Source organism: Leiobunum rupestre, chromosome 1, assembly GCF_980474605.1.
Source record: "Leiobunum rupestre chromosome 1, qqLeiRupe1.1.hap1, whole genome shotgun sequence".
NCBI lineage: Eukaryota > Metazoa > Arthropoda > Arachnida > Opiliones > Sclerosomatidae > Leiobunum > Leiobunum rupestre.
In genome coordinates, this window is record NC_143384.1 from 41,328,386 (window position 1) to 41,353,734 (window position 25,349).

A 25,349-nucleotide genomic window follows, 5' to 3' on the forward strand; every position below is an offset into this window, starting at 1 on the left:
CAAACGTAGGTATCATAGAACCTCACTTGTAAAATTCTTATGTTTATTCGAATAAAATTTCCAATTAAATCTTTCAGACATTTCTTTCATTTATGTACAAAATGCGAAGGCTATTGGCCCCTATAGACAGTTCGTTTTTTTCATCAGCTCATATCTTCGTGAAAAAGTGTTATTTTCCAATGAAACCAATTTCTTTGAATATTTTCGACAGCACTCTACAACTTTCTCATTGAAACGTTTTTTCTATAACCTACCGGTGAAAAATATTTTTTTACAAAAACCCGACATTCAAAACACCCTGTATTTATAAGCAGTTTAATAAGAATTAAAGAAATATATATTCAAATCATTTAGACCTGTAACATCAGAGGTGTATAATAATTTTATAATAAACACCTTTGGGGGGGGGGGGTATAATATAGTTCTGATCAAAGATATTGGCGCCCTTAGCTTTTCCCGCCCGGTGCGCCTTTTGATACCCAGTCCGGGCCTGGTAAAAAGAATAAAACCTTAAAAAATTAACTTAGCAAGTTTAAACTAAAATTTATAAATTTTATATAAAAAAGGTGTTGTTTATAGAATTAAGTGTAAGACTTGTTATGGTATCTACATGTATATTGGGTAAACTCAACGGTCCATAAAAGTCGGATTAATGCCTAGTTCCCACTTGGCGAAAAAAGCAGTTTTCGCGCTGTAAATTGACGCGCACGAATAAATTGTGCAAAAATTTTGAAATTCGCCACCAAATCGCGCTTCCGCGGTTCTAAGCGAATGCTCTAATTGTTTTCGCTGGCGTCTTAGCGAAATAATATTTCAGCCAAACAGAGAAGGTCTCTGACGGCACATCCCGAAACGTAAGAGCTACTTCGTTTGCCGAAACAGCTTTTCGAAATCTGGTTTTATTTCTTCTCAATCCTATTTCTCACTAGATTTAGTAATACATCGTATTGTTCAAATTTGAATTTCTTAATCTGTCAAGCATTGTTTATTTCAAATTACTCACTTGAAAAAACTTTCTCGGTCACAATTCCTTTTTTTTTAAATATATCTCTAATCCAAAAACGTCTTTGATTTTTGGAGAAAAATGTATCATACATTGTATAGACCAATAAGATATTAAGTAAAATTAAAGTGATTTTATTAAAATTTTGAAGCGATATTAGGGTTAGCGTTTTAAAATATTCGCGCCAAATGAGTACCTACCCCCAGGCGATTAAAAAAATCGCGCTTTTTTTGCTACACGAAAAATTAATTCGTCGAAATATTTCGTGAAGTGGGAATTATCTGTATTAAAAATGATATTTTAGAACCAAATCGATTACATTTTTAATCTAATTCCACAAATAGAAAATTTTCCTTACAACGTAAACCATAGTAAATGCTAACTTTTGAATCGATAAAAAAGGAACGCAGAAACTAAGACTGGCGCGGTCAACAGTGACAACATAGTTAGAGTTCCGCTAGTGTTTTTCACTCTACTTTCTGGTTTACTTTTCTTCTCAACTCCACTGGGTCTTGCAGAGTCTTCCTCATTAAGCTCAGTTTTCTCTAGAAAATATATAAAAAATGCACTGATTTAGTCCATAACGAAATACGAAATATTAGGAAATAAAACTTCAAAATACAAACAAGAAAATGTGTCTACCTGTCCCCGAAGAAATCAGTGAGGCTCTCGATATCGGTAGTTCCTTTCCCTTGGCTTTAGTTTCAAGTGGTACGAAGCCAGCTTCCCGGTTTTGAAGAACATTTTCCACTTGTTGTCCAATGAGGGCCCTTTCCAGTTCGTGATACGACGCCACCGCCTCTTCCAACTCCTTCCGCAAATTCTGTTCACTAGCCACCATCTCCGATATCTGACGTTCTATCCGAACCATGTCCATCCCACAAATGTCAAATTCGAGCGATGGTAATTGTCCTGTGGGCGCGGTATCCCTTACGGGCCTGCTTTGTTCGCGCACGTATAGACTGGCTCCATGCTCTAATAACAGGACCTCGATGTCCGAGTGGCCGTTGTCGGAGGCCAAGTTTAGCGGCGTTTTGTCGTGAAGATTGACGGCGTTGATGTTTGCGCCTTTCATTATGAGATACTCCACTACTTGAACGTGTCCCTCCAAAGCCGCTACGTGTAATGGCGTGTCCTGGTTGGAATCGGCCACATCAATGTCGTCCTCTAGGGACGCGCGAAGGTACTTAATCGGCGCGTTAAGATAATCATCATCCCTTGCCCACCGAGAAACCTTCTTAAGGCCGAGAGGGCCAAATGTTGTTAGTCCGCCCACGTAACTACCCACGGCACCAGTGTTCAAGCTGTGTGTCATGACTCCTTTTCCCCCTCCGTCTTTCCAACTAAGTAGCTGTAAACGAACAAGATCGCCTGTGTGGGCTGCCTCGTGTAACATCGTCCATCCAGCCGGCTTCCCATCTTCGTTTTTATGAGGAGAGAGTTGTAATGGTGTTGAATCTTTCAGTGCTTTGTCCTCTTCTTCCACCAAATCCAAACCCTCCTTAATGGTCGATGCCTCGACGATTTTCGTTGGCTTTAACGACTTTCTACACGATGCAATTTCCAACTCATCCGAGTAAACTTTCACGATTTTTTGGAGAGAATCAGACTTTTTAAAATCTTCCCAAGGTATGTAAGCGAGAGTTCCTTTCTCGGTTGTTATTTGCGGCTCTAATAATGAGGCGCATTCGATGAAGGCGTCATAGATACTCCGAGCCAGATTTTCCACAAAGGTACTTTGTTTTTTTACAAGTGCCCGGGTCGCTTTGGTTTCGGCTTCGTGGAGAAATCTCATCATTGAGCGATTGCTTTTGGCAGCCGCGCTTTGCAATGGCGACCGGCCTTGTCCATCCCGAGCATTTAGGTCCGCCCCTTTATCAATTAATAGCTTGGCAATGTCCAACCAGGAAGTATAGGCCACCATGTGTAGAGGGGTCACCCGCTTGTCGTCCACGGCATTAACGTCGCAGCCTTTATTTATTAAACGAACAACCATTTCCTTTTGTTCGCAGTATATGGCTAAGTGTAAGGAATTTTTGCCGGTTGCGTCGGTGGCGTTCACATTTGCCCCAGCTGCGATAACGATTTCAACCGTATCGACGAAATTACGCGTTACTGCTATAAGAAGGGGTGTATTTCCATCTTTATTGATGGCGTTCACATTGGCTCCGTGTTTAGTCAAATAAGAAACCATATCTGAATGTCCTCTACCGACAGCCAAGTGCAGTGGCGTGTTTCTTTTGCCGTTTAAGCTATCGACAACTGCGCCATTTTTTACTAATAAGATGGCTGTATTAAGGTCGCCGTTTTGGGCTGCCCGGTGCAATGCCGTATCTCCCTCCATCATGTCCATATTGGCCACCATGTTGACATTCGCTCCGTGTTCAATTAGTTTTTGGGCAACGTCGCTGTGCTTTTCGGCGACGGCGTTAAACAAGGGAGTCTTAAAATACTTATCCGTGGCGTTCACGTTCGCGCCGTGTTTCAATAAAATGTGGACCACTACTAAGTGATTAGTGAACGCCGCTCGATGTAATGCTGATTCACCGTTCAGATTTTGTTTGTTCACATCAACTTTCTGCTCTATTAAATATTTCGTCAGCTCGGCGTGACCGTAAGTTGCCGCTTGCAGCAATGGAGTTTCGCCCGCCGAATTAGCCGCGTTTACATCACCGCCCGTCTTCACTAATAAGTTGAATAAGTCGACATTCCCGTTAGTCGCAGCGTGATATAATGGCGTGCCACCTTCAGAATCATTCGCGTTCACATCCGCTCCGCTCTCGAGTAGCAATCGAGCTAGATCCATCCGCCCGTAGGAAACCGCTAAGTGTAAGGCAGTTGTACCGTCATGGTTGGACACGTTCGCATTCGCTCCGTTGTCGAGTAACAGTCGAACTAGATCCAAATGCCCATGGGAAGCCGCAAAATGTAACGGAGTATCACCCTCCTTGTTAGCCGAGTTCACATTCGATCCCTTATCGAGTAACAGTTGAACTAGATCCGAATGCCCATGGTAAGCCGCAAAATGTAACGGAGTTTCACCCTCCTTGTTAGCCGAGTTCACATTCGATCCTTTATCGAGTAACAGACGAGCTACGTTTGCGTGTCCAAAGGCAGCGGCGTGGTGCAATGGAGTCTCGCTTTCCAAATTAATGTCGTTCACATCAGCTCCTCTCTCGATTAGAAGACGAACTATTTGATCATGTCCGTTACTGGCCGCGTGCTGCAATGGCGTTTCCCCAAAGATATTGGTCGAAGATACGTTAGCTCCGTTGTCGAGAAGAATAATAGCCACGTCCGTGTGGCCGTGACTAGAAGCCCGATGCAAAGGTGTCTCCTTTTCCCTACTGGTGTGGTTGAGGTCGCAACCCTTCTCGACCAATAAACGAGCTACATCTAGGGTTCCTTTGGCCGCTGCGATGTGCAATGGCGTTTCACCGTTGGAGTCGACGCTGCTTATGTAAGCTCCAATTTCAATCAGAAATTTAGTCAAGTCCAGGAACCCGTTGTTAATGGCGTAGTGTAGACACTGTACGTTGTATTTGAACTCGGCACCGTTCTGTATCAACGCGATGGCCAGCTTCTCGTGTTTTCCATTCAAGGCTATGTCCAGGGGTGTTTTACCATCCTCGTCTTGGGCGTTGACGTCAGCTCCTTGGCGAATTATTTCCAAAGACATTTGTTCGTTTCCGGCCGTGCAAGCGTCGTGCAGAGGAAAGGTTCCTTCTTGTTGAACCTCGGAGGCAACGCCCTGGTCCTGACACCGTCTCGGTGCAGTTTGCTCATCGACAAACAAATTTTCGTAGGAGGGTGGCGCCATGTTGTCCGTTATCGGCGACTAAATAAAATTGAACATTGGTCAATTCTTCTAAATATAATTTTAACCACTCTCTCATTCTCTGAAGTTGATATTATTTCCAACAGATATTTGAAGTATTTCTCGTACGCCAGAATAGTCTTGAAATTGAATTATTAGAATCTGTATAGTTTCAAAATTTGCTTGACTAAATTAGTAGGATCGAAAATAATTTGATTCAAATCTGACTTTCCTCAAAGGTCTCTGGTTAATATTTTAATTATATCGGAACTGAAATATATAGACATCGAAAAGCATAGACCAACCGATTTCCTAATATTTCCTGGTTTTCACACTGATATCCTCCTCAAATAAAACTAAGAGGTTCAGAGTATCTCATTTCATGAATGACACTTAACTTAATGGATTCCATAAAGTCAAATTATCAATTTCCACTTAGAGCAAACTAAACCCCGACAAATGTAAATGATTTTTACTAAACAATAGGAATTTCCCTGATAATTCCCGGACTTTTATGTCGACAATCTAACTCCCTGATATTTCCCGGTTTTGAAGGTTTGTATTACCCTGAATTTGTTCCAATCATTCCAGAACCATCCTGGATTAAGGCACCTTCACAGGAAAGAGATCCTAGAAAGCACCATCTTCGATTTTAAACACATATTCATCTCATTGCCTCCATACGGGCCCTAAATAACATTGGCCTCGTTACGGGGCCCAGGCATCATTTACCCTCGTTACGGGCCCTAAATAACATTTGGCCTAGATACGGGCCCTAAATAACATTGGCCTAGATACGGGCCCTAGACATCATCTACCCTCGTTACGAGCCCTAAATAACATTTGGCCTAGATACGGGCCCTAGACATCATCTACCCTCGTTACGAGCCCAAAAATAACATTTGGCCTAGATACGGGCCCTAGACATCATCTACCCGCGTTACGGCCCCAAATAACATTTGGCCTAGATACGGGCCCTAGACATCATCTACCCTCGTTACGAGCCCTAAATAACATTTGGCCTAGATACGGGCCCTAAATAACATTGGCCTGGATACGGGCCCTAAATAACATTGGCCTAGATACGGGCCCTAGACATCATCTACCCTCGATACGGGCCCTAAATAACATTGGTCTCGTTACGGGGCCCAGGCATCATCTACCCTCGTTACGAGCCCTAAATAACATTTGGCCTAGATACGGGCCCTAGACATCATCTACCCTCGTTACGAGCCCAAAAATAACATTTGGCCTAGATACGGGCCCTAGACATCATCTACCCGCGTTACGGGCCCTAAATAACATTTGGCCTAGATACGGGCCCTAGACATCATCTACCCGCGTTACGGGCCCGAAATAACATTTGGCCTAGATACGGGCCCTAGACATCATCTACCCTCATTACGGGCCCTAAATAACATTTGGCCTAGATACGGGCCCTAGACATCATCTACCCTCGTTACGAGCCCTAAATAACATTTGGCCTAGATACGGGCCCTAGACATCATCTACCCGCGTTACGGCCCCAAATAGCATTTGGCCTAGATACGGGCCCTAGACATCATCTACCCTCGTTACGAGCCCTAAATAATATTTGGCCTAGATACGGGCCCTAAATAACATTGGCCTAGATACGGGCCCTAGACATCATCTACCCTCGTTACGAGCCCTAAATAACATTTGGCCTAGATACGGGCCCTAGACATCATCTAACCGCGTTACGGGCCCTAAATAACATTTGGCCTAGATACGGGCCCTAGACATCATCTACCCTCGTTACGAGCCCTAAATAACATTTGGCCTAGATACGGGCCCTAGACATCATCTACCCTCGTTACGAGCCCTAAATAACATTTGGCCTATATACGGGCCCTAGACATAATCTACCCGCGTTACGGTACCCTAAATAACATTTGCCTCGTTACAGCATCAACTAGCCTCGGTACGGGTCCCGGGCATCATCTAGCATCGTTGGGGGCTCTAGACATCATTCAGTGTCGTTTCAGGCCCTAGACATCATGTGCTTCAAATAGGTAGCTCTTACATGTGGCTCAAACCGTCGAGATCTGAAGTTTTGGGCCAGCCGTCGTCCCGACGGCGCATCTTATCGGGATCTACATTTTGGGGCCCAACAAAAGTCGAAATGTCGAAACGTTCGATTATTTAGTCTGGAAATCGATCATGCAATGGCAGGCACCTTTAAGGTTCGAAAAGTCGCCCTTAAGGAAAACACTTTTTTCTGAACGCGATTTTAATGCATTTTTAGGAAATATAAGCCTTGTCTCAAATATTTAAATCCAAATTATACCACTTAAAAACTTTTATAATACATTAATTAAGAGTAAAAGAGAACGAAGATTAAAAGTGCAAAAAAAATTATTTTAAAAAATTATAAAATTAAACCCTTAATATAATTTTATTATCTTTTAAAATAAAAAATTTTGTTCGTTGTCTTTCACTCTTAATTAGTAACATGTATTTCTAATAATTGAAAATTTCAACAGATGGAGTTACGTGATTATTTCATAAAACGAGTTCATGTTTCGTTCTAAAATGTGTGATACAGTTAATCAAGTAGAGGTTTTATTCCCAACCCGTTATCTTTGAGGCCCCGAGTGAAAATTTTTACTTTGGAACTGATATCGACTAACGTCCTGAGAGAAGTCTTCAATTCGTTTTCACCCCAGAGATGAGAGCGAAGAGGTGCTAATACAGTTAGGATGATTTCTAATAAGTTATCCGATAATCGTAACATTCGGATTCTACCTTTAGATTACTTCTAATATGACAAGTAAAATCACAACTTATGGAGTTACGTAGTTCTGACTCATAATAGTTCTAAAACTAAAAGTAAAAACATTTGAAGGAAATTATCGCTTTTACAGCGAGATTTATAACACTAACGTGTATATAACTTTTAAATTAAAATACCAATATCGCAGATGAATTAATTTTATTAATTATTAATAATGAAAGCCAACTTACTTTATTCTTCAACAGAGCAGCCGGGTTTAATTCTTGCTAGATTTTTCGTGCAGCGATCGAGTCTTAGTTCTTTCCGTGGAAACGGCAGCCCGCCAACTATTGGCTACCGATGACGCAACTTGTAGCCAGCATAAGACAGAGAGCGAAATGTTTATCTTATCCTCCCAACAGGAAACCAGCCTCTGCTACATCCTATTTTCTCGTTTTTATCGAAGTCTGTTACTCGACGCAGATTCTCTACACGAATATTTGAGTGTAGGCTTAGAATTGGTAAATGTTTTCCATACATAATTAACATCCCATATTTTGAACAACAATGAAAAAGGTACTATAGACAGGGTTGGCAAGAACCAGCCAGACTGGATTAATCCACCAAAAAATTCCATGGTTAAAACCACTTTTTATATAAAACATATTGAGATTTGAATTAGAAATCAAATATTGAACCTTCACTTTTTGTCGTAAGTAATGAGAGCTAGATATAAGCAATTAGGGGATCTTAAAATTAATTTTGCGCGTGAAAATACGCCGCCATGTTAGGGTATAAAAGCGGGTAAGTCTGCTATACCTCACAATGTAAAGGTACTGGCACGCGCAAAAATTTGAGCATTTTTTTAATAATGGTTTTAACCATACTGGATTTTTTAAATATAAAAAAGGCGGATTTTTGCCAACCGTGACTGTAGAATAATTAATGTACAAATGTGGTTTTTCATCTCAGAAAACATTTGGATGTCTTTTTTTAAATTTGAAAGTGAGCGTCATTAAACTTAGGTCGTGTGATCCTACCCCGTGTGGCTGGTCTAAACAAGTTTCGAAGAAACTATACTATAAATTTGAAGCTTTTATTTCAAAATAGTGTAAAGAAATTCAAATGCATCGTAAATTCCAAAGAAAATCAAACATGACGAATAATTAAGTAAAATAATTTGAATAAATTTGTACAATACGATTCGAAATGAAAAATTAATTTATTTGAATACTCAAATTATTAATTAAAAAAAAGAATTCAGAAGTATCGATTTTCGCCGAATTACTTCTAAATTCAATAATTAAAACTTGCTTTAAACAAATTTATAATAAAAAATAATATCCTATTAGCCCCCCTGTTACTAAGACTAACTCCAGCGAACTGTAACAAACTGAATCGAACTGTTACGTCATCATATGTAACGTCTCGCAAAACACGTTGAAGTTTCCTCTACATTCTAATGGCCTTGAAAACATATCTCTCTCGCCTGCGCTCTCCGTTTCAACTAGATTTCGCGTAAAAGCGTTTCGTAGTACGGTCGCTCTCACGTCGTCAGTGGAACGTATTTAGAGTGTCGTAAATGTCAAAATGACAGCGTCGATTGAAGATGCCACAGGTTACCGAATATTAAAAACGACGAGTAGGGTTACCTTGAACGTTTACGAAGCGTCCACTTTCTACTTGTACTTCCCGGTGGTGAGAAACAAGAAGGAATTCTCCTCGCAACAATGGAAGTTCTTTTGGAATCCTCGCATCGACGAACTGGCCGACGACGCGTTGTGTTACTTCATCGAGCTGAGCGGAGACTGCGCCGGGCAGCGCAACGCCAAGAGCTACTTCCACGTGAAACTGTTCAAGAGCAATCAAGAACTGCTCCTGGCCTCGTCCAGCAAAGTCAAATCGTACATGCCCTCTCCCAATTACAACACGCTGCACATCAATTGGAATCAACGTTTGGACGCGGAACTGAAAGAACAACTGAAGAATGTGGTGTACTTGCAAATTACGCTGTGCTCGGATCCCGACCACTTCCCCAAGACGTTCGAGTCCACCAAGAGGATGTTGGACGAAGGCATCATGACGGATTTCGTCATCAAAACGAAGGGGAAGGACTTCCCTTGTCACAAATTCATGTTGGCCGCTGAGTCGGAGTATTTCAGGTGATTTTCGGTTCATATAGTTTGTTTGAATTAGTGTTGTTAATTTTCCGGAAAAATACAATGCGTAAAATTTTCCGCAGATCGGAAAAATAATATTTTTTCATATTTTCCTAAAGAAAAAACGTTCTTATGACCTTTTAATTTGTTTGTAGCAGACGCTAGATCACAGGCGCAACCTCAGAGAAGCTAGCGCTGTTACGCCACCTAGACTCGTTTTGGTAGCGAATAGCTTTTAAGTGTAATTTATACATTGGCATCGTCCTGGGCAATAATACAGCTGGTAAATTTTGAGCTGTGGTGTGATGTACAGATTCGCAGTTTAACGGCAAAATCTTGTCTATTCGTAACTCGCAATTTTACAAACTCCATAGATATATGTCATATACTTATGATTACTCGACAATAAAAAAGCACTCAAATATCGCAGATACGTTTGGACATATAAAACGATTATTTGGTTTTTAAAATTATTATAATTATAACACCAGGTTTTAAATGTTAATATAAAAAAATTCTTGGATTTATAGTTTTTGAGCAAATTGAGACATCGTTAAAACAATATACAATTTTTCTATAATTTTTATCGGTTTGAATTAGCATTATCAGCTTCCGTAGAGCCGCCTTGCGGCTGACACGATAAGCTTACTTAATGGTTGGATTTTAATCAGCTAAACCTCCAGCTAAACATACTTCAGGGTTCGTACACGACCTGAAAAACCTGGAAAAGTCACGGAATTTGAAAATGTTTCCAAAAGGTCAGGGAATATATAAATGATTCCCAACGTTCAGGGAAAAGTCAGGGAATTTGAAAATGTTTCTAAAAGGTCAGGGAATTTATAAATGATTCCCAACGGTCAGGGAAAAGTCAGGGAATTTGAAAATGTTTCTAAAAGGTCAGGGAATTTATAAATGATTCCCAACGTTCAGGGAAAAGTCAGGGAATTTGAAAATGTTTCTAAAAGGTCAGGGAATTTATAAATGATTCCCAGCGGTCAGGGAAAAGTCAGGGAATTTGAAAATGTTTCTAAAAGGTCAGGGAATTTATAAATGATTCCCAACGTTCAGGGAAAAGTCAGGGAATTTGAAAATGTTTCTAAAAGGTCAGGGAATTTATAAATGATTCCCAACGGTCAGGGAAAAGTCAGGGAATTTGAAAATGTTTCTAAAAGGTCAGGGAATTTATAAATGATTCCCAACGTTCAGGGAAAAGTCAGGGAATTTGAAAATGTTTCTAAAAGGTCAGGGAATTTATAAATGATTCCCAACGTTCAGGGAAAAGTCAGGGAATTTGAAAATGTTTCTAAAAGGTCAGGGAATTTATAAATGATTCCCAACGGTCAGGGAAAAGTCAGGGAATTTGAAAATGTTTCTAAAAGGTCAGGGAATTTATAAATGATTCCCAACGTTCAGGGAAAAGTCAGGGAATTTGAAAATGTTTCCAAAAGGTCAGGGAATATATAAATGATTCCCAACGTTCAGGGAAAAGTCAGGGAATTTGAAAATGTTTCTAAAAGGTCAGGGAATTTATAAATGATTCCCAACGGTCAGGGAAAAGTCAGGGAATTTGAAAATGTTTCTAAAAGGTCAGGGAATTTATAAATGATTCCCAACGTTCAGGGAAAAGTCAGGGAATTTGAAAATGTTTCTAAAAGGTCAGGGAATTTATAAATGATTCCCAGCGGTCAGGGAAAAGTCAGGGAATTTGAAAATGTTTCTAAAAGGTCAGGGATTTTATAAATGATTCCCAACGTTCAGGGAAAAGTCAGGGAATTTGAAAATGTTTCTAAAAGGTCAGGGAATTTATAAATGATTCCCAACGGTCAGGGAAAAGTCAGGGAATTTGAAAATGTTTCTAAAAGGTCAGGGAATTTATAAATGATTCCCAACGTTCAGGGAAAAGTCAGGGAATTTGAAAATGTTTCTAAAAGGTCAGGGAATTTATAAATGATTCCCAACGTTCAGGGAAAAGTCAGGGAATTTGAAAATGTTTCTAAAAGGTCAGGGAATTTATAAATGATTCCCAACGGTCAGGGAAAAGTCAGGGAATTTGAAAATGTTTCTAAAAGGTCAGGGAATTTATAAATGATTCCCAACGTTCAGGGAAAAGTCAGGGAATTTGAAAATGTTTCTAAAAGGTCAGGGAATTTATAAATGATTCCCAACGGTCAGGGAAAAGTCAGGGAATTTGAAAATGTTTCTAAAAGGTCAGGGAATTTATAAATGATTCCCAACGGTCAGGGAAAAGTCAGGGAATTTGAAAATGTTTCTAAAAGGTCAGGGAATTTATAAATGATTCCCAACGGTCAGGGAAAAGTCAGGGAATTTGAAAATGTTTCTAAAAGGTCAGGGAATTTATAAATGATTCCCAACGGTCAGGGAAAAGTCAGGGAATTTGAAAATGTTTCTAAAAGGTCAGGGAATTTATAAATGATTCCCAACGGTCAGGGAAAAGTCAGGGAATTTGAAAATGTTTCTAAAAGGTCAGGGAATTTATAAATGATTCCCAACGTTCAGGGAAAAGTCAGGGAATTTGAAAATGTTTCTAAAAGGTCAGGGAATTTATAAATGATTCCCAACGGTCAGGGAAAAGTCAGGGAATTTGAAAATGTTTCTAAAAGGTCAGGGAATTTATAAATGATTCCCAACGGTCAGGGAAAAGTCAGGGAATTTGAAAATGTTTCTAAAAGGTCAGGGAATTTATAAATGATTCCCAACGGTCAGGGAAAAGTCAGGGAATTTGAAAATGTTTCTAAAAGGTCAGGGAATTTATAAATGATTCCCAACGGTCAGGGAAAAGTCAGGGAATTTGAAAATGTTTCTAAAAGGTCAGGGAATTTATAAATGATTCCCAACGTTCAGGGAAAAGTCAGGGAATTTGAAAATGTTTCTAAAAGGTCAGGGAATTTATAAATGATTCCCAACGTTCAGGGAAAAGTCAGGGAATTTGAAAATGTTTCTAAAAGGTCAGGGAATTTATAAATGATTCCCAACGGTCAGGGAAAAGTCAGGGAATTTGAAAATGGTTAAAAAAAGTAAGGGAATTTTAAAATGACCCCACTGGGTAAAAACTCTCAGAACAACTCCTTCTGCGTTGAGTTAGCAAGTTCTCTCCCCACTGGTTTAAGGGGTTTCCCCCGAGCTCTTCGGTTTCCCTTCCATAAATATTTGTTGAGGTTAACGGTAATAGTTAGTGTAGGGAGCTGTTGGCTCGCGTGGCGTGTAGGGCTTGCCAGCACCCTCCTACGCGTTGTAAACCGGCCACCTGAATTAATGGCTTTAAAAGTCGCTAGACGACTTGGGCCTAAGGTGGTGCCTTGGGTATTAAATGTTTTTCAAGATTTTACCTCAAAACATTCACTTATTGTAGAGAAATAGCCAGGGAAAACCTGGAAATGTAACGGACTCTAATTCCGGAAATTTTGTGCGAACCCTGTACTTGGATTGTGCTTTCAAGCGATGGTGCAACTGTATGGAAGTTCGGAAAATATTGATCTAAATATTACAGGCTTCGTGCTTAGAAAAGCTAGCGCCATCTACTTTAATACCGGTCAACTAAATGTGTGAAGAAATTGCAGATGACTTTTGAATATGAATGTTCTTTATCTGAAACGTTTAGCTTTTATATCGAGGCGGCCAGTTTGAATGAGCAGACAGCTTTTACACATTCGATTTAAAACTCAGTCGGTAGGCGGCGATTCTTTTGACCAAACTAGTGTTGTAAGTCAGAAAATAACCGAGGCATCTTTTCCCGAAAATTTTCCGTATTTCTCCGAAAAAATAAAAAAGTTTTCATTCCATGATTAGTCTAATGTATTGTTTGCAAATTTAATAAAGCGGCATTTTCACCTAATTTTTTTGAATTTGAAAGTAAAACTAAACCGCTAGATTAGTTTAAACTGATTAGCAATGTAACACTATTTATTTCCTATCTTTTTCCAAAAATCCGCCGTAGGAATTTGGCGCTGGTAGTCTTCAGTGCTTGGGCATAGCGGCCACTTTACAAACTTCTTGTTTTGGCTACGTCAGGGTTTGTGGAGAGATGGTTGATAGACTCCGATTTTTTCCCATAGTATAGCTTTGATAACGCCATTGGAAAATATAGATGGCGCTGTCATCGCTATGTAGCCCCTTTGAAATGTCGACCACTTCTCTGCAGCACATAGCGAATCTTATTTCCAAAACCACGTATCTTTGCACAAATTGTTTTAAAAGATACGTGGTTTTGGAAATAAAGTAGCGCACTGATGTTTTGTAGCTATAATTGCGAGTTTACAGATTAGATTTTTAAAGTTAAATTAGAATATTGATTTGAATTTATGGAAAAATGTTATGTAAGAAAACTTTAAAAAAAACTTATTTGAAATTTCCTATGTAATTTTACCACTATTTAAAGACAACTAAATTAAAAAACGAAAGCACAGCACCGATAAAAATCATTGTTCATAAAACTATATTTACCACCCGCAAATTCGTAAAAAGAATCGCCTACTGATAAAATGGAGTAGAGTCGAAGACGCAAAAAATCTTTCTTGATATGACGAAAGCAGAGAGCTGATGACGAGCGCCTAAACATAGCGCTCGCTGCGCCTTCTGGCGCAGACTAAGAATATTAAAGAGTACAAAAATCGGAGTCTATCAACCATCTCTCCACAAACCCTGGCTACGTTCACCAAAGAAAGTAGTGCAAATTCACTTCCCTCATTTCCACCCCTCATCTCTGTGATGGAACCCTTTAATGTTTTGTAGTGTGTTTATTGTTATTAGACATTTTATATCGATAAAAAGGCCGGGAGTAGTGGCTCACTCCTGTAATCCCAGGCGTCCGGGAGGCAGAGTTTGTGGATGGCCGTGTGAGGACGACCACCAATCCCCTAACGGGTGGTCGGAATACTTCCGCCAAGGGTGTCCCCACCCCTGTCCCCACGTATCCCCCCGTTGGCGTGGCCGTTACACATATCTCGCCCTGATTAATCAGTTATTGTGTGTGTGCTGGTGTCTAAGGACTCGGGTCGACACCGATGTGTGTGTGTATCTCAAAAAAAAAAAAAATATCGATAAAAAGTTTAAAACATTAAAAACCCATAATAAGTAATTTAATTTTCCGATCTGCGGAAAATTGTCCGCAATTCGGAAAATTTTCTGGAAATGTTTCCGGAAAATTAACAACACTTGTTTAAACTACGCATGAAGCTTATGACCTATAAAACATTTGATATTATCGAGAATATTCGAAGATCACGGGTTTCGCCACTGTTATCGTTGTTTGCTGCTTTAGTTTCATAATCAAGTATCTCAAAAAACCTAAATTTTATTAAACAAATATTCAAATTTCAAAAAACAATATACCTACACTGTAGGTCAATTTTTTTTTCTTAGAGTTAAAAAATAGATAACCTTTACCATAAGTCTATAATGTTGTTACATAAGTTTGTCACTTCGGGAAATATTTAAATACTGAGAGCTCGTAATGGAGTGACGTCATCACAAGAAGAAAATCTCCCCCTAGCGAGGCGCTGTCAAAGGCTACATGTGACGCGTTAGCGAGCGGACGCAAAACGGCGACGAAGCCCGTGATGCAGTCTGTCTTGTGAATAGCTCTCAGTAAAACTTTTGCATGTGAAGAATAGGAAGTGTTAACAATATTATACACTTATGCTTTTAAGCAGGAATCCATAACGCTACTTGGAATGAACATAGTAGGCGAAGCTTATAAGCCTTTGTTTGTCACTGAATTTGACGTCATTTAAAGCGGTATAAGCGTTTTTAGCCCCTCCCACAATGTTCCGCCACAAAATACCACAGGGGATATGGGGAGATACTCATTCCAAGTAGCGTTATGGATTCCTGTTTTAAGCTATAAACGAAGGTGGTAATCAGAGTAAACCACTCGCATAGAGTGGAAGGCTATTAGCGAAACTTGTCAACACTTTTCGTACGCAACGTCTTGTTTTCGAGGCGTGAAATAAACAAGTTGGCCTAAAGGTAATGTACATTATCTGAGTATAAAAATCAGTTTATACTCTAAAAAATTTAAAAATAACACCGTCGGGCTTCGGACTACTAAAGTTAATCTAAATCTGGTGCTCACTTGTCAATTTGTGAAAAATTTTCCTAAATACTCATAAATAATGGCGAATATGGCGTATCATAAATTCATCAATCCCTATTTATTTAATAAAAATCACAGCAGGTAATAATAAACTCATATTTTAATTCTGACGGGTAAAGCAAAATGTTGGCTGTCCTTCTTGTTTTTATACATCATATTTACCCTCACTAGTCAGTGACTATTAAAATAAATTAAGATAGGAGGCTCACTAGTCAGGCTACTACTACTTAAAAAAATATCGTTGTGTCCAACTCTGCTTCGGACTATACTTATTCACGCCCTTGAAAACAAGCTAGCCTGTTAGGATTAATGTTTTATGGGCTTCCATAGGGTCTTCCTCTCTATGCTAGCTTTAAACTGATTAACAATGTAAATCTATTAATGTGTATTAGTATGTTTACTGATAATAGAAATTTCATATCGATAAAAAGTTAAATTACTTTTTAAGGGTTTTAAATGTTTTTTGTTTAATTTTTTTATTTTCAGGAAAATTTTCTGTAACTATTTCCGCATTTTATTTTTCCGGAAAATTAACAACTCTGTCATATTTTAGGGCCATGTTCGAGACGGACATGATGGAGAAGGAGAAGAACGCCGTCAACTGGGTGGACGTCGTGGACGAGGACACCGTGCAGGACATGTTGCATTACCTCTACGCCGGACAGACGCCGCCCAAGCTGCAGGAGACCTGTTTCGCGCTGATGGAAGTGGCCACCATGTGCCTCATGGAGGACTTGAAGCGCCTCTGCGCCATCCACCTCAGCGAGATCTTGAGCGTGGACAACATGGCCGAGATCTTGAGGCTGGCTGCCAAGTTGGAGTCCAACCAGTTGCAAGAAATGGTGGTTAACTTCATCGTCGACAATTACGACTTGAACGGCGACTCGCCGCCGCCTTGGGACCTCTTGGAACCCGAACTGGCCAAGACTTTGATGGGATCTGTCCTCAGAGTCATGGTTGCCAAGAGATTGTATATTTAAATATAATATATATATATTTGTTATTTATTAAACCATAAATTTGTTAATGAAGTATTATTATTTATATTATAAATAAATGTGTCTAATTTATTTATAAGTTTCAAATGATTATTTATATTTGGTTTAAATGTACTGGACGGAAATGAAATAATTATTGCTTAAATTATTTACTTTTATCAAGAATGTATTTGTTTATGCTTAGGGAGAATGAATATGTCGAGACTATCGACGGACACGTTGAGGCCCTAACCCCGTCACGCTAAGGGGGGGGGGGGAAGGAGGTGGTCTTATTTTTTGCGTCCTCGCAGCAGCGTTAATCGCGTCGAAAAACGTAATTTTTAAGAACCAATGAGATTGCGGTATTATTTGATTTTATGAAAGCGGAGGAGCATACCGGGGGCCCCAACGGGTGGAATTAGAGAAACGCTAAAAATAATCTCAACATATTCATTCTCCCTGAGAATAAATAAATACATTCTTGCTTTTATTTAATTGACGTTTTATGTAAACACTAATTCAGAAAAAAATCAGATTTTAAATTGTTTGCCTGCTAAGTCCTAGGTAAGGTGGTGAAGTGGTGCCTCACACGATCCCAGCTTTTGACGCTGGCTGCAAACTCGGAACCACTCTCGCGTTGAGTTTTGTTATCTCCCTTCTGGTTAGAGGGGGTTTCCCCTTTCCATAAAAACATTTGTAAACATTGCAATATCACCTTTTAATCAAAACATTGGCAGGGTTGCCACAGGTCAGGGAAAACCACGGTATTTCAAAGTAGGCCTACTGTAACTGGAAGAGTCAACTACACTCACAAGGAGAGTACCCGAGGTGTTTATTGCCGATTTTGTTCAAAGTCGGTCGTGATGTAGACCTATATGAGATATGAAATTTCCCAAAAGGAGACGTTGCACTACCCATTCGATTTGCCATGGCAACCGAAAAGGTTTTTGATCACTTAAACAAAAGAAAGATATTTTCCTTATTTTACCCAAAAGATGTTACAATTTACCCAAACTTGATGAAATTTACCTAAATATGGTCCAAATTACCCATTTTGCGATTTTCAAATTAAAATAAAATCTTATGCTTTTTTAAAAGAATTTTATGGTTTTAAGTGGTAAAAAACATTTTCGCTTGCCATGGCAAATCGAATGGGTAGTGCAACGTCTCCTTTTGGGAAATTTTATATCTCACTTTGAACAAAATCGGTAAATTAAAAGCTGAAGTAAAGATTACAATCTGATAAAAATAAAAAGATCTATTTGAAACTGAAATCTTTGTGTCAACCTTGCTAGGTCTCATACCAAAATAATATTTAATGTGACTTCATTAACTTATGATAACCGCAAAAGTTAAAAATGTTCTAATTTCGTCAGAAAACGGTAAATCTTAATCCGATTATATTGTGGCAACCCAGTTTCGAGTTAGAACTGTCTGCAACATAAATTATTTTGTAGTTTTTACTTTTTTTTGGTAGAGATAGTATAGTTATCACAATCCCCTTTTCTGGTTTTCCCATATCTTAAAAATTATACTCGCTTAAGGCTTTTCAAAGATTATCACGGCTATATTTATCTTAATTTTGAATCTATCTACACTGAAGTATGGGAAACACATTTTTCCATTTTTAATCAAATCCAGTTATGCGAAGTGATAATTTTAAAATGGTGGCTCAAATTATTTGCGTTCAACGTAACAACGTTTAATAAAAATGTGCGTGATTCATCGTCGATCATTAACAAGTTTAATTTTCAGTGAAGCGTAACTGTATCCGTGGTTCTGCGGTAGACCGCTCATCTGTCGTTCAAGAGGGCTTGGGTTCGAATCCCGGCCGATTAAAATATTATACTACACCCAATGACAAAAAGAGGGCGCTTTTGGAAAAAACCTTTTCCTTGATTCTAAGAAACTGCGTACGCAGTGATTACCCTTTGCCTCGAAAATGCGAACGCGTTCGCAGGCCTGACTGACAGACAGACAGACAGACACGGTGGTTGTATATCCCCTCCTAGGGTACAAAGTCCCCTCGGAGAGGTAATAAGCGCTTTAATGTTTAATGAAAGTTAAATAGTAATAAACCACTATAAGGGCTAAATTCAATATAATCATTGGCAGAAGTAAATGAACCGAAGTTATCAGATTGCTTTACTCCCCATGTTGGAGGCGTTTTCTTTATGAAGGTACAATTTTACCTCGAATTTGAACTTTGGTACGCTCCTAGACCGAAAAAACGTTTTTGTTTATATGAAACCATTGTTTATACATAGAAATAGCTATAACCACAATTCCCAAGTGAAATTTATCGCGTCAAAAGACGGGGATGGAAATAAGCTTTATTTGACTCAATTTTCATAAGCAAAACGGCATCCAATTCTGAGCGCTATTTCGATAATTCGGATCATTTACTTCTGTCATTGGTTAATGATTTCCTAAATAAGATCATATTGAATTATTTGTGTAATGTATATAATATTAACTTTTTACATAATCCAAACGGCCTTCTGGCCTCATTAAAGGACATTTAAACTTTAATATGGGGCAATCTGTCTTAGAGTTGTAAATCGAAAAATTTCCCGGCAACTTACCTAGGCCTTTTTCCAATGAAGGTGCATAAATAACCTTTTCAGTTTACGTAGAGCGACGTAGCGGCCAACCCGAGAAGCTCGTATACAGCTAGATAAATCAAGGAAGTTATACAAAATCCTTGGATAAATCACAAAGCGTCTTTTCAATGGAAGCATTTTTACAATCACCGTGTCCGTGTGTCGCAATGGGCGGTGAAAGCGTATGCATTTTTGGGGCAGTTTCTTGGAGCCGTCTTTTTGTCATTGAGTGTAATATAATTTTGTTTTTTCAATTTTTTCAATTTGCGTTAGTATCGGGCGGGATTTGAACCACGGATACATGTTACGCTTCACAACTTGTCAATTTGTTTAAATGAATGTAAACCGCGAGTAGGGAAGGTATACATTGGGTAGGGATTGGAGTTCAAACGTAGAAACAGTATCGCCTGGAAGCGCTGAAGAAGGCTAGTAGCCTTATTGATCTTTTGCCAGTCGTCAGAAACGCTACCGCCATATATATTCGTTTTAATACAAATTACGAAAGTACAAACCAGAAAGTAAGTGCATAGTCCATCCTAGCTTAGCCTTCAATGTGGTCTATCTCGATAACATCATTCAGTTTGGTAATTATGTCACATTTGTTAAAACTAAATTAAGGTGCGTGCAAAAATTCGGTCAGTTTGCAATTGTTCCGAAGTTTGGGCAAATACATTGTACACAGAACATTCATAAATTTTATACCGGTGGTAGACAAAGTACTTGAATAAAAAAGATGTTGGACATAATCTTGAAACATGTGCATAGGCATAAGTCACATAAGATTAATATGACACTTGCTTAAATTTAATACCTCATAAATTTCTTAACAGTAGTGAATTCGCGAACTACACTTCTGGGAATTTAATAGCCTTCGGTCGCTTGTTTTAGGCCAAGTCTTAGCGGAATTTAAAATTATTCGAGAAATAAAACTAACCCATAAGCCGGCTTCAAACATAAAACTCGCAAGTGAATTTTAGGCGCACACGCATGCGTCGCGTGAGCGAAAATTGGATTTTTATAATTTCGCGTCGCTTCTAGGAGTGGGATACTTAGAACAATTATGTTACTTAGGGTGTCAGTCTATCCTTCAAATATTTTAAACTTTACCTTATGTTAACTCAGTTGAAACAAAACCTTTTTCCCTCTGGATTATGAACCCGCTTAAAACATTGATCATAATTAATTTTAAATTTAATTTCATTAACATTATTATTTTAATGTAACGCGGTATAACACTTTTCAATTTTACCCATAAATATTGTTACTTAATGATTTGAAAGACATACAATCCATAAAACGACCGCCATGATATCATGCCATGTGACTGATCACGAGGCAAAACCCGACACGATCCTGCGAAATACTCAAGTAACCACTATGGGCGTCTTAATGCCCTGGACCACCTAAAAGCGTTACCATGGCAACAAGCACAAGCAAGCTACGAATTGGAAAATGCATGGCTGACGTTTTATCTAGGTCATGCATTAGACAAGTTAAGCCGAGGGGGTAGTCACTCGTAACAAGTTAGTGATTTTCGAATGACGTTCGATTGATTTATCGCAATATTTCGGGGATTTCCAGTGATTCCCTTCGATTTTTACACCTGATAACTTAAGTGATTACCTCCTCTGGCAGGAATCCATACCTCTACTTGGAATGCTTATCGCGGCAGATTTTCGTCTCGATGTGGCTGACGATTTTCTTGACGTCACTATGTTAATTTAACAAACAACAAAGTGAGAGGAGAGCGCGCGCAGAGTAGATATTTTATCTCGTAGGCGTCAGAGTGAGCTTACCATACGCGATACGATAGGATAAGCATTCCAAGTAGAGGTATGGATTCCTGCCTCTGTTTAAGCTACCCCGTCTACCGTCATTCGTTTGAAAAGTAACTTTCCGAATACATTTCAAATTCAATATATTACTTAAGAAAATTAATCGTTAGGGGTGAGATAATTAATCAATGCTCTTACTAAGCCTTGGCTGGTAGTTATGAAGAAAATAAGTTAGCGGAATCATTAATCGTTTCGTTTGAAACGAACTTAGGCAAGAGTGTATTTATTTCTAGTTCGGAAGAATGACGATTTCAGCGTTGCTCGCAATCTCTCCTGCACGCTCGAAGAATAAGCTCCTTCTCACTAAAATAATCAAATCGATCCGTTATCTCTTTGGTTCCCTAAATCCATAGAGTAACCCACTCACGGGAAGGCTATCAGCGAAACTTGTTAACACTTTTCGCACGCAACGTCTTGTTTTGTGGCGTGAAATAAACAAGTTGGCCTAAAGGTCATGTACAATATCTGGATAAAATGTCAGTTTATACTCTAGAAAATGTAAAAACAACAGCATCGCTCTTCGGACTATATTTATTCACGCCTCGAAAACAAGCTAGCCCGTTAGCATTAATGTTTCATAGGGCCTTGCACTCTATGCGAGTGGGTTACTCTATGGTCGTTGTCAGTTACGATTCGTACCAAATTATAATGCAACTTTATTTAGCCTGGCCAGAGTACGTGACCCTTAACGTGATGAAGAGTTGATAATTCGTCTAAGCGCAGGCCCCAAAAATTAGATTTAATGTTTTATGCGCATCGATAGGGTCTTAAGCCCAGTTCACACTATACAATTGGGCCACTTAATTGAAACCAACTAATTGTAAGCAAGAAAATTGTACAGTGTGAACAGAAAAATTGTAAACATTGTTCCAACTTTTTCTGTTCACACTGTACAATTTTCTTGCTTACAATTAGTTGGTTTCAATTAAGTGACCCAATTAATTGTATACTGTGAACTGGGCTTTACACTGGCGAAAAAAATGGTTTTCATTGCTTTCAAAATAATTATCTCTGTAGGTCGCTTCGATTTAAAATGAAGCGGATTCTATATTCTTAATATCGAACTATATTCCCATAATTCATCTCTAATATTGTTTGATTTTTTTAACAAAAGCTTAAATAAACTACTATAACAAATTCGACCAGAGACTAAAATACTATCAGTGGCCAATTTTATTGTATTTATTCTTTCAAATTTTACTCTATATAGTCTTCCCAATTCAATGGTTACACTTTGGAAATGAAAACGTTAAAGATTTTATTTCACAAGCCATAATATTTTTTTTTAAGAACTGCCACTGCAATATAATTTTAATAACTAATTCTGTCAAATTGCTGGTATCAGACAAAAATTCACACATAAACACAGCTGCAGACGAAACAGCAGACGACGATAATTTTGTCTCACTTCTATTATTTTCCAGCCGTCACGTGCCCTAAAACGCCAATATTATTGGTCAGCCATCTTGGATAACGCTCGGCGATTTAGCTGCTCGTTTTTTATAATTTCTTAAAGCACTTCAAGCGCCATCTACTGCCAAAATTTAAATCTGAGAGGCCACTCTAGCATTTAGAACACGCGTATACTATAAACATAAAAAGCGTTTTTCGGGTTGGGCCGGGTTTCTATTTCTCTCCGCCGGTTTGGGTCGGGTTAAAAATTTGAAAACTTTTCTTGGGGTTGGCTGGGTCGGGTTTTGGAAATAAATAATTTTGGCGCGGGATTGGGTCGGGTTTAATTTTTTATTTTTGAATCGGGTCGGGTCGGGCTTTATAACTATTCGGCCTGACTCATCTCTAGCTGGAACTTTATTTATGGGGCTCTTTTCAAAATTTATCTGTATAAATAATTTAAATAAACCACAATTTAATCATATAGTCTTTTAATTCTAAAATAATTATAGCATTTACAATATTCTGTTATATCATGGCTTTCGAGCAATTAAATACTGCTGTAAATTATTAATTTATTTAAATTACATGATCACTCACTATCAGTCGAACTCGATTGGCCACTGTCGGTTGAAAATTCATCAGTTTCCGGTGTCCCAAAATAAGCGACTCGATCAACTAATGACTCCGGTTCTTGTAGTTCATTAGGCGATGGTTCTTGTCCGGTACTATATCCGTGATCAACGGTGGAAGAATTTGATACGTTTGTGTACTGGGTCATTCTGGTATTTTGTTCCAAAATATTGGGATTTAAAGTGGTCATATTTGACTCGTTAATTTCTTGATAATACCCGATAGAAGACGAACCCGAACTGGGCCCCGGCTGCAAATTGTTCTGGCTACTTTCGGAAAACGTCGATTCTTCATTGTTCTTATTTTTGACTGAGAAGTTAATTTGTTCATGTTCTACCACCAAATTGTCACGATCACCAACGATTGTAGTTGATTCGTAAATTTCATGTTCTACATTTGCAAAGTTAATTATATCTTGCCATTTCAAAGTTTCTTCGGTTTCGTAATGATTTGATTGGCTCGTTGGTGGGTCATTCCGTTGGTAATTGGGGGAATGCGATCCATGATCAAGAGCGTGCAGAGCCGAGTGATTAGGATCCTGCACAATTTGAAGCAACCCCATTTTTTCTTGGCTCACCTCCGAGGCTTGTGGTTGATGTTCAGTCACGGGTGCTTCGTGTCCCCCAATCGCGCTTCCCTGGTGAGTTCCGAAATCACAAGATCCTCGCGTCTTGCAATCCGGAGTCGGAGCATAATTGTAATTCGACCCATCTGTTCCTTGCACGCCAAAGTTATTTTGAGCAACTGCGTTATGAGATGTGCCTCTCATATCCGGGATATACTGATTTGGCCAAGTAGCGGAGTATTGCGGATATCTTTCTGATATATTGTGTTGAGGAACGACGGGTGTAGTTGGTTCCCAGCGGTTCGCGTCAGAGTGGGAAGGATCACCAGCGGAGCGTTGAAATGTATGTCCTTGCGTCATATTGTATTGCAAATCTTGTCCCGGAAATCTACCATTTCGACCAAGGTAATAGGGATTAGCAGCGATAGAAAAGTAATTAGAACAGATTCCTTGTGGCACACTTTGCTGACCATTTGCGTAGCTGTTCGTGTCCATCGCAGGTGGTTGCCACACACCTCTCACGTTCTGAGCATCAGCGGCATTAGTTGATTCCACGGGTTCTTGTTTGAACGGATGACACCCAGCAGGCACGTATCGTGAAGAATGCCCCATTTCAGGACTTTGTTGGTAAGGCGTGACATGACCCACTCCAGATGATCTGACAATTGGCATGAATTGATGGTCAGCCACGTAATACAAGTCTATCCCGTTGTGAGCGCGTGTATGTCCGTTTATGAAAACTTTATTGTCTAAAGGGATTCTATGAGCGTTCTTGGCGTATAACACTACATCTTCAGTCAACTTAATATTGTACAACAAGACCACGGTAATTCTCACTTGCGTTTTACGCGTTGAGTTGAGCTGTAGACTGACGGTGAAGTTATTGTAGTTCCATTCGTTCAAAGGCATTGAGTTTTCTCCCAGCCGATATCCGTCGAAGACACTGGCCCACGCGATGACCTTGACGTGATGCGGTTTGATTTCGAATGGAAGATTTCTGTACGAAGTGACGCTGACGTTCAAAGTCTGTGTTAGCGCGTTTGTCGTGGGATCGGACAATTCACACGTAAATAACCAATAATGCAATTCTTTTCCTACCACGTTGAATCTCTTTAAGATCTTGGTCTCCGGGTACGCGACTGCTAGGTTAAAAATGGCATCCATGGCGTTTTCAAAGTATAACAACCGCAAGAATACTGACGACAGTAACGAAATTCCAAACTTCTTTATCGTTGGAGCTGGAATCTATAACAGTTTCAACCGGTAGATTAAATCAGAATTTGTAGCGCCACTGTGAAGCGTACTTTGGGCTATTTCCGACGTAAAAAAGGGTCTTTTCGTCAACTGGTGCCATTGCGTTATGTTTAGCTATTGAAGTTCTAGCCTAAGAAAAGTAATTAAAAAATTGGAAATCTACCAGTGAGCTTTGCCTCGTGCTTTTGGAAATAGCGTGTAAATATTTATTTAATATATCAAAACATGCCGGTGATAGTACGAAATCAAGTTATAGCGCAGACTT

At 39.2% G+C, this 25,349-nt stretch overlaps 2 protein-coding genes across 2 annotated transcripts; one reads left to right on the forward strand and one right to left on the reverse strand.

The window, feature by feature from the left end:
* Positions 1-203: 203 nt before the first annotated feature.
* Positions 204-7,976, reverse strand: LOC149962936 (uncharacterized). Its single transcript, XM_090180258.1, has 4 exons — positions 7,806-7,976; positions 1,646-4,841; positions 1,387-1,548; positions 204-250 (listed from the first exon to the last, which is right to left on the reverse strand). Exons 2-4 carry the CDS (start codon positions 4,821-4,823, stop codon positions 216-218), a joined length of 3,375 nt encoding a protein of 1,124 aa, XP_090036384.1. The 5' UTR covers positions 4,824-4,841; positions 7,806-7,976; the 3' UTR covers positions 204-215.
* Positions 7,977-9,009: 1,033 nt separating this feature from the next.
* LOC149962937 (kelch-like protein 40) lies at positions 9,010-16,896 on the forward strand. The gene is made up of 2 exons (XM_090180259.1): positions 9,010-9,716; positions 16,379-16,896. The coding sequence occupies exons 1-2, from the start codon at positions 9,145-9,147 to the stop codon at positions 16,803-16,805; spliced, it is 999 nt and encodes a 332-aa protein (XP_090036385.1). The 5' UTR covers positions 9,010-9,144; the 3' UTR covers positions 16,806-16,896.
* The last annotated feature ends 8,453 nt before the right edge of the window (positions 16,897-25,349 follow it).

What these genes read in the sequence shown, in the direction of transcription:
- LOC149962937 (XM_090180259.1), top strand. Translation starts at nt 9,145, where the DNA reads ATGACAGCGTCGATTGAAGATGCCACAGGTTACCGAATATTAAAAACG. An exon ending in GCTGAGTCGGAGTATTTCAG is followed by an intron (nt 9,717 to 16,378) that starts GTGATTTTCGGT and finishes GTCATATTTTAG; the next exon opens with GGCCATGTTCGAGACGGACA.
- LOC149962936 (XM_090180258.1), bottom strand. Translation starts at nt 4,823, where the DNA reads ATGGCGCCACCCTCCTACGAAAATTTGTTTGTCGATGAGCAAACTGCA. An exon ending in ACTGATTTCTTCGGGGACAG is followed by an intron (nt 1,549 to 1,645) that starts GTAGACACATTT and finishes TATATTTTCTAG; the next exon opens with AGAAAACTGAGCTTAATGAG. An exon ending in CCTTTTTTATCGATTCAAAA is followed by an intron (nt 251 to 1,386) that starts GTTAGCATTTAC and finishes TTTCACCGGTAG; the next exon opens with GTTATAGAAAAAACGTTTCA.